We start from the raw sequence: 12,751 nt of genomic DNA on the forward strand, positions 1-12,751 counted from the left end.
ATTATTCATTGTTTAAGTCTTCTACCTGTAAGAAACAAAAGTTTGGCGAATGGCTAGTCTCGCAAAATTACCTGTAAATGATGTTCTCGCAAATAAAAGGTGATTTACAGTACGCCAATTTCATAACATTCCAACAACCCATGGCACTCGCTGGAATCAGTATTCCCGACAATATCTTCTAACCTTACTTAATTTTTTTCTAAAATGTTATCCATACCTATTAATTTCACCAGGGACATGAGAAAGGTTTTAGGAATGGCATCCCCAGAGGCTGCCATAGCCAGAGCGATCTTGTCCTTCTTCAGATGTTTCTTTAAATAGGATTGCTGCAACAGTCCACAGAACTTTAAACATCACCTCAATTTTCCTCACTACTGACTAATTGTCAGTGTCTCTCAAATCAAATCCACTATTTATATATTTTTTTTTTTTAAATTCTTTTTCACTCTTTTCTTTTTGTTATCTGTCATTTGTTCTGTTATATTGACTGTATGCCAACATGGTGATGTCAATAAATAAATTGAAAATTTAAATTTAATTTTTTTACTATCAAATACCATTATTTTTAAAATATGTAAATTAAGAAAGCAACCAATGAACCTGTAGAGTAGGGCACCACCATTGTAATGAACAAACTTATAAATGCAAACATTGTGATTCCCAACACAGATAAGGACACTGAATATAAAGCACTCATCACCGGCTTTTCTACCCTCTGTTCACGGGCAAAATGCTTACGATTTCAGACGGTAATTCTTCTAGATCATTAAAACACGTCTTAATTTCATTTTGGTCCACATCTACTACCACCGCATCTCCGAGCTCGTTCTCCTTTACTTTCTGAAGAAAACACAAGTCTATCCATTAACAACAAACAGGGGGCATTATTTTGTTTAATAACAGACAATCAAAATTGAATTGGATAATTTTCTATGCAAATTTAAAGTTGAATTATTTGGAAGACAACACAGACAAACATACCCCTAATAACGTTTTATGTGCTCCTATTAAATATGGCATTGGTGCACTGTAAATAAGAAATCAGAATGTATGGTAAAGTTACTGTTTAACAACTTTTAATTGCAGATTCGTGTGAACCTCTTTACTAGGAATATTTGTCATCGTAAATCTTTGTTAATTGACCAGTACACTTCTGGCACTCATTTGTGAAAATCACTCAACAAGAGCTAGTTTCCCATCAGCAGTTTGTGAATAAAACTTGGTTACTGTAATACCCAAAAACTCAATACAAGAGGCTGTTGGACCACACACTTAGATGTGTCATCTTGTTCAGAAGGAGAAAAGACTCTAGTGACCTTTGACCCTAAAACTGAGGTGAGAAAAAATACATGTATTTGTACCAGATTAAAGATGCTTGAATATTAATTTAACAAACTGTAACATATCTCTGATATTCATGTGGAGAAGAATACTGATTTAACAAACTGTAACGTATCTCTGATTCATGTGGAGAAGAATACTGATTTAACAAACTGTAATGTATCTCTGATATTCATGTGGAGAAGAATACCAATTTAAGAAACTCTAATGTATCTCTGATTCATGTGGAGAAGAATATTTAACAAACTGTAATGTATCTCTGATATTCATGTGGAGATGAATATTGATTTAACAAACTGTAATGTATCTCTGATATTCATGTGGAGAAGAATATTTAACAAACTGTAATGTATCTCTGATATTCATGTGGAGAAGAATACCAATTTAACAAACTGTAACGTATCTCTGATATTCATGTGGAGAAGAATACTGATTTAACAAACTGTAATGTATCTCTGATATTCATGTGGAGAAGAATATTTAACAAACTGTAATGTATCTCTGATATTCATGTGAAGAAGCATATTGATTTAACAAACTGTAATGTATCTCTAATATTCATGTGGAGAAGAATACTGATTTAACAAACTGTAATGTACCTCTGATATTCATGTGGAGAAGAATATTTAACAAACTGTAATGTATCTCTGATATTCATGTGAAGAAGCATATTGATTTAACAAACTGTAATGTATCTCTGATATTCATGTGGAGAAAAATATTTAACAAACTGTAATGTATCTCTGATATTCATGTGAAGAAGATATCAATTGTATCCCCATTTCCTCTTCTCTTAGTCTGGAGGAACATGGCTTTTTCAACAAAAAATTCAGTCCTCTCATTAAGAGGGATGTGTCCTCTCATTAAGAGGGATGTGTCATCTCATTTAAGAATGATATGTCCTCTCATTAAGAGGGATGTGTCCTCTCATTTAAGAGTGATGTGTCCTTATTTAAGATCAGAGGAATGTGTCCTCTCAGTTAGAGAAAAGTGTCTTTCAATTTATGATGGATGTGAACTCTCCTGTAAGAGGGATGTGTCCTCTGCTTATGTCATCGTTTTCGGGTACGCAAATCCTACGACTCAACGTCTTTTTATGTGCACATTCAATTGTGATGTAACAATTGTCTGAATTAAGTATACCTGGGTCATTGACTGAATGTAACGTTATTTGTTAAAAACTGTTGTTTTGATGGTTTTTATCAAACTTTGACATCTTTTTCTTTAAAAAACGAACTCGAATACCCTATAATTTTGTGACTCATTAAATATTTTTCAAATTGTTTTTGTTTCGCTTTGATATCAATATTATCAAGAAGAACAGTACCAAATTCTGTCTATTTTAAGTTGAATTATGCATTGAATCAAGTCAATCACTATTATTTTCTATATGATTCAATGAAAAACAGTGTCGCTACTGTTAAAACAATGGTATGTTGAAGATGTAATTACTAAAAAACTGTGCTGTTGAATGAAAAACAATTTTCACAGAGTAACTATATATACAATGTCAAGATACATCGGTCAAATTTTCAGGTGGGGTTTTCGAGTGAGAAAAAAAGGTCTGTAAACCCGCGGCCTTAGTTTAGAAGGATATTTTGGTTGTAAATTACTAACAAATCAACAAACCTGAGGTAGTCAATGAGAAAAGCTGGAAGAACTGGAATGAACAGGTGTTGCCTGAAAAACAGATGAATACACATGATACATGTAGATTAGTCATGTGATACATAACTCTCTTCATTCAATAAATGATTTACAGTAACAGAGGACCCATGGAACATGTCACAAACACAATTATAACCTTCCTGAAAGGTTGAGAGATATAGGTTTTAAAGAGACTGGATCTTTAATGTTGTGGCCCAGCACTAGATTGGTGGATATCATTAATTATATATATTTATTTTAGTTATACTGAACACAACTTTATCAAACAACTGTATTCTCCTGTGTTTATTTCCACCAGACACAATAATGTCAGGCTATGTCTATTCTTGTCTAAATACTTGTCCAATAGGTATTTCAGATCTTTGGTGCAAGTATGATTTTTCCACATTCAAAGGTTCTCAGTGCAATAAGACGTATACCCATCTGCCCAACCGTGAAAGATGTACTTAATATGCTACAGTTTTGTTCTTTTATAATTGTAGATAAATTTATGTTACAATTATATGTAATCACCTAAGAGTGCTTCTATACTTATTTACATGTATTTACGTTTACTTATTTCATGATTTGTTTAAGTTTGTCTGTCGAGTGAAATATTATACTGTGATTAAACACTACACCAGTGGTCATCATTTGATTATCATAGTAATACTTGTGTGGCCCCACATATCATCAGTCATTATTGTGGCCCCACATATCATTAGATAAAATAATACTTATTGTGGCCCCACATATCAATGCATGCATAAAAAATAATACTTATCATGCTTATTGTGGCCATATATATATTATTAGATAAACTGATACTTCTTTTGGCCCTGAACTACACAAATTGTCATTATATTCTGCCAAATTTAATTAAAATAAATGACCTGCAGTTGTGGAGAAAACATAAAGTAAAAAGTTAAAGATAGACTTTATCTAAAGTCAGGTTTTCAAATAAAAAACATTAGCTCTTAAGAGTTATTTTCTTCAGTAAAGTCAAATAAGAACCCACAGACAAACTTCAATTACAAATTCCCTGGTTCAGGTGAGCTAAATATAACAAAACTCACCACAAGAACTAAATTCCTATCTGAATCCATGGTTCAGGTGAGCTAATTATAACAAAACGTACCAATGCATTGGATATAGAAGTGAAGCGGAGGCGTGCACACAAGCTGTCATCCGATTGAGTCGTTTAGATGTTATCACAATACGGCGTTCATTGAGCATGCTGGCAAAAATGATCATCATTTTCTCTGTATCCACAGCATTGTAATATTCTGTGAGGTTTCTCTACAAGTTGGAACAAGACAGGTTTGTTAAACACTATGCCCCCAATGACAACAAAGAAGAAAATAAATGAAAAGTCATTTCACAAAAATCTAATACACCGTAAATCTGGATATTTTTGCGTCAATTTATTTTTGCAAATTTGAGCAAAAAGCCTATATATTTATTTTTGTGTTTCTTATTTTTGCGAATTTATGTAAAAACATTACAAAACGTGTGAGACATCATCGGTAAAGTTATTTTTGAGAAAAATATTTTTGCGAATCCAACTGACTCGCAAAAACACTAAAAATTAATCGACAGCAAAAATAACCAGATTCACGGTATATACAAAATATGAAAGCTACAGTTCACAAGATATTGCTTAGGTTAATTCTATTAAAAGTAGGTCAAATTCCAAGGTCACCATCACAAGGTCAAAAACTTCAATACCAAAAAAGCAGTTTTGTCACAAAGAATTCACAGAAATACGACAGCCCCACCACTTACTATTAAGAATTTATAACCAAGGTTAAAGTTTCAGACAGACAAACAAGACAAGAAGAAACAAAAAGCCTTCCGATCTTCAATAAATAAAAACTCTTATTTTCTTTTTTAAAAATGCCTTTTGATCTTCAATAAATAAAAACTCTAACTTATAAAATGCCTTCCGATCTTCATTACTGGGGTTTAAAAACTCTTATAAAATGCTTTCTGATCTTCAATACTAGGGTATAAAAATTCTTATAAAATGCCTTCCGATCTTCAATACTGGGGTATAAAAACTCTTATAAAATGCCTTCCAAGATAACTGAATTTGGAGTACCATTATAGTCACACACTTATCATTATATTAACATGATAACTGGATTTATGGGTGGCATTTGTTTTAGCAGACCTAATGACCAATGTTGACATATGATCTTAATAAACATAATACACGTACATGTACATGTATACAAGGCTGTGGTGGTATGTGTGGAATTATCAAGCTACATGCATGATGATTTGAGATCTAATTGTTCCGTGAGAAATCTTCACATCGTATTACAACTGAATGAGCTAGGTGCATGATGACTTGAGATCTAATTGTTCCGTGAGAAATCTTCACATCGTATTACAACTGAATGAGCTAGGTGCATGATGACTTGAGATCTAATTGTTCCGTGAGAAATCTTCACATCGTATTACAACTGAATGAGCTAGGTGTATGATGACTTGAGATCTAATTGTTCCGTGAGAAATCTTCACATCGTATTACAACTGAATGAGCTAGGTGTATGATGACTTGAGATCTAATTGTTCCGTGAGAAGTCATCACATCGTATTACAAATGAATGAGCTAGGTGTATGATGACTTGAGATTTAATTGTTCCATGTAAAATCTTAACACCATACTTACACTTGTTGGAATACTGAGGAGTTTCTCTGGATCTGGTGGAGTAAATTTCCATTCCTGCACAGAAAATTACACACGATGTCACATGAACCAACAAGGAGTATGATTAGTATATATTAATAAAGAAAAAAAAATTAAAAGATTGATACTAATAAAAAAAACACAGGAGGCCCATGGCCCACATCGCTCACCTGAGTCACCTTGGCTCATATTTAAAGATTTTTCCTATATATTCGCATGTAAAACTTTGATCCCTATTGTGGCCCCAACCTAATCCCGGGGGCCATGATTTTTTCAAAATTGAATCTGGATTATGTCAGGAAGCTTTGTGAATGTAAACTTTTCTGGCCCCATGATTTTTCATCAGAAGATTTTTAATGATTTTCCCTATATATTTGTATGTAAACCTTTGATCCCCAATTGTCGTCTCATCTTACCACCGGGGGCCATGATTTTAATACACTTGAATCTGCACTATGTCAGGAAGCTTTCATGTAAATTTCAACTTTCCTGGCCCAGTAGTTTTTGAGAAGAAGATTTTTAAAGATTTCCTCCATATATTTCTATGTAAAACTTTTATCCCCAATTGTGTCCCCATCATACCTCCGGGGGCCATGATTTTAACAAACTTGAATCTGCACTATGTTAGGAAGCTTTCATGTAAATATCAGCATTTTTGGCTCAGTGGTTCTTGAGAAGAAGATTTTTCCTATATATTTGTATGTAAAACTTTGATCCCCTATTGTGGCCCCATCCAACCTCCGGGGGCCATGAGTTTAACAAACTTGAATCTGCATTATGTCAGGAAGCTTTCAAGTAAATATCAGCATTTCTGGCTCAGTGGTTCTTGAGAAGAAGATTTTTAAAGATTTCCCCCATATATTTGTATGTAAAAGTTGATCCCCTATTGTGGACCCATCATACCCCCGGGGCCCATGATTTTAACAAACTTGAATCTGCACTATGTTAAGAAGTTTTCATGTAAATATCAGCTTTTCTGGCCCAGTGGTTCTTGAGAAGAAGATTTTTAAATGACCCCACCCTATTTTTGCATTTTTGTGATTATCTCCTCTTTGAAAGGGTCCTGGCCCTTCATTTGAACAAACTTGAAAGCCCTTCACCCAAGGATGATTTGGGTCAAGTTTGGTTGAAATTGGCCCAGTGGTTCTGTAAGAAGTCGAAAATGTAAAAAGTTTACAGACAGACGGACCACGGACAACAGGCGATCAGAAAAGCTCACTTGAGGTTTCAGCTCAGGTGAGCAAAAACAACCACAAAGACTTTCACAAACATTAAAGACATCTAAACTACCTCTTGTCCTGCCACAACACTTGTGGTTAAGTTTGCGCCTGGAACACCATTGGCATATGCTACTCGGAGGAGATCGGTCACGTCATTGTCCTCACTCCGGTTAATCATTTCTGCCAACATGTTCAGAAGGCTGTAGAACACTTCAAACCAGGGCAGACAGCTGAAACCAGACAAATCTAATGGTAAAACATGTAGGAAACAGATTGTAGGTAAATGACAAGGCAGACAGCTGAAACCATGCAATGGTCAAACATATGTAAGCAACAAATTGTAGGTTAATGACAAATGGGGAAAAAAAATTGTTTCAGATTAAAAGTAAACAAGAGGTACCGTGAGCAATGCTCATTAAGAATACCCCCGCTTACCCCAATCCCCCAAAGGGTGTTGTTAATAGGTATAAATTACCTCTTTCCTGAGTGTAAAATAGAGAGGGCATGACAAAACCTTGGGTAGTCTCTTCTATACGGAGAAATGGGCAAGAGATAAATTCGATAGGGAACATCTTCGTCCCATGGGTAGTCCATATGTATGATATGGTGACTGTAAGTGGAAAGGATAACGCTTTAGAGTCAGGAAACCATATTGCTACTTCGATGTCCAGTGCACTTGACCTTTGACCTTTTGACCCCAAATTCGATAGGGAACACCTTCATCCCATGGGTAGTCCATGTGTATGATATGGTGACTGTAGGTGGAAAGGATAATGCTTTAGAGCACGGAAACCACTGAGTCTACAGACGGACAGACAGACAACCCGATTCCAGTATTACCCCTCCCCATCCCACAACTTTGTTGCAGGGGTATAACAATGAACAGTCAGGTACATATGAAAAGTCAGGTACATATGACCTTCTAACATTTCTCTCATGATTCTTTAATTAAGTAAACCATATCTCAACATAAACAGGACAGAAAATTTCAGGACAAAATCCTTACCTAACAATACACAGGCATGTCTGTGCTCCTGTGGCATACCGACAATATCCAAACTTGTATTTACTTTCCAGGTCAGTCAGCACGAAGGTGAAGTGATCCACAGTTGTCCTGGATACATGTAGATATCAGACGAGTGTCAATATAACATGTAGATATCAGAAAAGTGTCAAAATAACATATAGATATTAGACAAGTGTCAAAACAACATGTAGATATCAGACAAGTGTCAAAATAACATGTAGATATCAGACAAGTGTCAAAATAACATGTAGATATTAGACAAGTGTCAAAATAACATGTAGATATCAGACAAGTGTCAAAATAACATATAGATATCAGACAAGTGTCAAAATAACATATAGATATCAGACGAGTGTCAAAATAACATATAGATATCAGACGAGTGTCAATATAACATGTAGATATCAGACAAGTGTCAAAACAACATGTAGATATCAGACAAGTGTCAAAATAACTTCAATGGTCAAGCAAAACTTCTCTCTACCAACTGAAATTCTTAAAATAAAGTGTGAATGTTTTAGAATTTTATATATAAAGCCTCTCTCTTCTGCACACAATACAAATTAAATATTTATATTAATTATGTATTAGAACCAATACATTGTAAAATGCAAACATATTAATTGGCAAACAATTTTATTTCAGAGTTAGTAAATAAGACGCTGGATAGTGATTATATCCCCTATGCAGCAGTGAGATATTGAATTAAAACTAGCTATCGTGGTTATCCTAATCTACTGCAGAAGTGAGATCATGATGCATGCGCTTCTTAGCATGCACTCTCTGTTAGATACATATTCTTAAGCCTCAAAGAAAAAATAAAAGAATTTCAAATTCAACGAAACGTTCAATCATTCTACAAAATTAATACATGTATTTTAAAAAATGCAGCATTCAAAATTCTTTGTTTTGCTTAAAATACCACAATTTCTTCATGACACAAGAGTGAACATCCTGGATAGAGAGTGATGATTCTGTACTCCAAGAAGCCATACAAAGATGTCAGCAAAAACGAGTTAGTAAGCCCCGGCCATGAAAAACTTACGTATACCTGTCTGTCTCGCAGGGGAAGGCAAAGTTTGGCACGGATTTAAGAGTATCCTGAAAAGATCAAACTTTGTGGTCAGTATCTCCCTCTACAGTAGAACTGGTATCTCGAACATTAAATATCTCAAATACCATGGATGTAAGTTAGGGAATTCCTAACAACAATTTCTTTATGCATTTAACCGCAATGTCTCAAACTCTCTGATATATTGAAGTTTTTCTTGGCCCCATCGAGTTTGAGATAATAAGGTTAATATAAATTGCTTAATCCCATTCATTTATTGGTGAATAAAATACCGGTATTGTTTAAATCAAATAAGGTTTGACTATTCGGAATGAAAATAGACCTACATCCACAGTACATTTACCATAATCTCAAGATATGTATCATTAATCATAAATTCACACTATATTTTTGAGCATGTTTGAGAAAACACTATTCCTCACAACCAGAAACATGACATATAGGGACTTATTTATATAGCAGTCACAACCAGAAACATGACATATAGGGACTTATTTATACAGCAGTCACAACCAGAAACATGACATATAGGGACTTATTTATATAGCAGTCACAACCAGAAACATGACATATAGGGACTTATTTATACAGCAGTCACAACCAGAAACATGACATATAGGGACTTATTTATACAGCAGTCACAACCAGAAACATGACATATAGGGACTTATTTATACAGCAGTCACAACCAGAAACATGACATATAGGGACTTATTTATACAGCAGTCACAACCAGAAACATGACATATAGGGACTTATTTATATAGCAGTCACAACCAGAAACATGACATATAGGGACTTATTTATATAGCAGTCTTTTACCATCATTTTGGTCCTGGACAGCCATACCTTTTAAGAGTCATCTTATATTTTGATTGATTTCAAAAACAGAAATCATAAACCATCAATACAACATTTTCTGAAGGGACTACAATCTGTGTTAAAAGGTCTTCTAAATCAAGAGGCCCTTGGGTCACAATGCTCTCTTAAGTTGCCTTGGCACTACTGTTCTTCAAAAGATGTTGAATCAAAAGATCTTTTAAATCCCATGAATTTTTAATCCTATATTATGATCTCAACCTAGCCCCATGGGGTTGTGACATAACTGACCTTGAATCCACACAACATGGGAATGCACTAATATCAATATGCTCATGCTAATCTGAAGATGAGGATGATCCCCCTATATTCATTTATCAAAATTTGAGCCCTGATTTTAGCCCTACTCTAACCCAAGGGGCCATTAAAAAAATGAATTCAGAACATTTGCATATTAATGTGATTTAGTGTGGCCCGCTACTCCTGAAAATTATTTTTTTCCTCATAATTTTTATATATATTCTCATGTAAAACTTGAGACCCCCCATCCCCGGGTGATTTAAAGAAAATTGAATCTGCAGTACTTGAGGATACAGTCTAATTGGTATATACAGAAATTCAGGGGATCAACCTGAATTGTTCAACACATCCAAAGTTCAATATAACTGATGTTAAACTATATGATTTAATGTTATAGTGGATTTATTTTACTTCAATATATAACAGACTTCAATAGAAGTGACTTCAATATTATATAAGTTGAGTAGACTGTACTTGCATATCAATGATGACATAACATGACCCTGCTGTTTTGAGAAGAAGAATTTCATTTTAAAAAATTCATATATTGCCATGTGAAAATTTGATCTTTTAATGAGGCCCTATCCTACTCCACGGGGCCACGATTTCAACAAACTGAAATCTACACTACCTGGGAATGATTGCATATTGATGTGACCATAATCAGGCCTTATTGTTATATTTAGAAATTGTCCCTAGATATCCGGAGTTTGGTCCCCTATTCTGGCTGCATCCTACACCAAGGGACCATGATTCGAACAATTTTGAACCTCTATTCATTAAGGAAGCTTTCACATAAGTTTTTGTCTGTTCTGGTCCAGTGATTCTTGAGAAGATATTTAAATGATGCCACCATATTTTCACTATTTTGTTAATTATCTCCCCTTTCAAAAGGGTGTGACCCTCATTTGAGCAATTTCAAATGTCCTTTACCTAAGGATGCTTTATGGCAAGTTTGGTTGAAATTGGTTGAATGGTTCTGGAGAAGAAGTAAAATATCTGTAAAGTTTACAAACAGATGGACACCAACAGAAAAACGGAGAGATGTAAGGACAATCAGATGGACACTGGACAAAAGGTGATCAGAAAAGCTCATCAAGCTCAGGATCTGTATGATTTTCACTTTTATAGTACATGTGTACCAGCAACAGATCAAAGTACAAAGGGTCCAATCTTTTAAAGCTCACTGAATCTCATTCCCCACCCCCAATCCTACATTAAATTACAGATAGAAGTCATTTGAAAACTTACAAGGATTTATAACTGATAATTCACAATATAAACTATCATAATATTGTTTAAAACCATTAACAAGCTTTTATTACCTCATCTTCATAGTTTGGAGGATACTTTTGCACTATGAATGTTTCCTCTGCAAAAAAATATAATACTAACAAATTACATACTTCCTAACCCTAAACACAAATTCCTAGCTACTAGGACTATAAGCAAAGTAGAACAAATGTTAATGACATTACTTATCATGTATACATTAAATGATGACATCACCAATTATGTATACATTAAATCATGACATCACTAATCATCTATATACATTATATGACCCCACACAAAGAATGCACATGCCAAATTTCAGATTCTTATTTCTTACAGTGTCATTGATGTATTAGCTCTAAATGTCATGTTAACATAAATTTATAAATTAAAGTAATCCATGCTGTGAAACATGAGGTTTCTTTCCTGAAATATCATTACAATAAAATATCTTTTTAAACTCCATGCTTTCTAAATCAAAGAGATTTATCGCATATCATAAGTTCCTGATTTTTATTCTAATGGTTGGGAACAAAACTTTAGAAATACAAGTCATTTTAAAAATCCAATTATTTGTTTTAGTGTTAGACTCAAGTACTTCCTGAATTCCAGTACATGCATAAAGATGTGGCACTTCACACCTTAAAAACTAGTGTGTAAAGTGTAAAATACTGATTAACATTTCAACCGCATGTTACCCTGACTTCACACTTACTGCCATCCTTATCTCCATCGGGTTTCGCCACTTCAAGAAAAACTTCAAATATTCTCTCAGGGTCCGCCCTTAAAGACAATTAGAAATCACTTATGACAGTAATAGAAAAAGAAATTAAATCTTGTGAGCATAAGAGCTAGGGCTGAGGTATAAGTACAGCAGTTTGCAATATAAGATTAAGCATTCAAATTTCTGCAATTCCTTCTTCATTTTAGATTTCATGTGTTTTATCAGACTCTAACTACTGCCACATAACCTGATTCAGCAGTATAGCAAATTAAATGTAACTTTCAAATCAATTCAATCTAAATTACATTAGATTACTTGGCATAGGAATTTGAGAAATATTTCTGAAAAATGTGCTTTTAGTGATTAATAAATTTTGCAGTGTAATACATTTGTCTTGAAAGTATTCTGAAATTGTAAGAAATGTTGGTACCATAATTTCTGATTCTCTGCTTAATGCATTTTCAATAATTACAAATTGCGACCCAATGATTATTAGGACTTCATGAGTTTCATCATGGAGTTAATCAGATTACGAAGTCCTTGACATCCTGCATTTTATAATTAGAGATTTTACATTTATATGCGAGAGGGTGTATCTCTGTCTCAGTGTTTACTTATTTACTATAATTAA

The 12,751-nt window shown here is 34.1% G+C and overlaps 1 protein-coding gene across 13 annotated transcripts in view; it reads right to left on the minus strand.

Moving 5' to 3' along the window:
- The window catches only part of LOC125678530 (DENN domain-containing protein 1B-like), a 39,114-nt gene that overhangs the window by 24,783 nt on the left and 1,580 nt on the right, over nucleotides 1-12,751 (minus strand). For 7 of the 13 annotated variants that reach the window (XM_056155255.1, XM_048917065.2, XM_048917062.2 and 4 more), the window contains exons 2-12: nucleotides 12,112-12,179; nucleotides 11,447-11,493; nucleotides 8,976-9,031; nucleotides 7,910-8,017; nucleotides 6,974-7,133; nucleotides 5,666-5,719; nucleotides 4,127-4,287; nucleotides 2,971-3,021; nucleotides 982-1,027; nucleotides 739-840; nucleotides 218-326 (exon numbers count right to left, since the gene is read on the minus strand). In XM_056155255.1, coding sequence (XP_056011230.1) covers nucleotides 218-326; nucleotides 739-840; nucleotides 982-1,027; nucleotides 2,971-3,021; nucleotides 4,127-4,287; nucleotides 5,666-5,719; nucleotides 6,974-7,133; nucleotides 7,910-8,017; nucleotides 8,976-9,031; nucleotides 11,447-11,493; nucleotides 12,112-12,179 — 962 coding nt within the window. The remainder of the gene's footprint in view (nucleotides 1-217; nucleotides 327-738; nucleotides 841-981; nucleotides 1,028-2,970; nucleotides 3,022-4,126; nucleotides 4,288-5,665; nucleotides 5,720-6,973; nucleotides 7,134-7,909; nucleotides 8,018-8,975; nucleotides 9,032-11,446; nucleotides 11,494-12,111; nucleotides 12,180-12,751) is intronic. The other 6 variants (XM_056155256.1, XM_056155250.1, XM_056155254.1 and 3 more) reach the window with 1 other exon arrangement.

The sequence above is a fragment of the Ostrea edulis genome, chromosome 2, assembly GCF_947568905.1.
Source record: "Ostrea edulis chromosome 2, xbOstEdul1.1, whole genome shotgun sequence".
Taxonomy (NCBI): domain Eukaryota; kingdom Metazoa; phylum Mollusca; class Bivalvia; order Ostreida; family Ostreidae; genus Ostrea; species Ostrea edulis.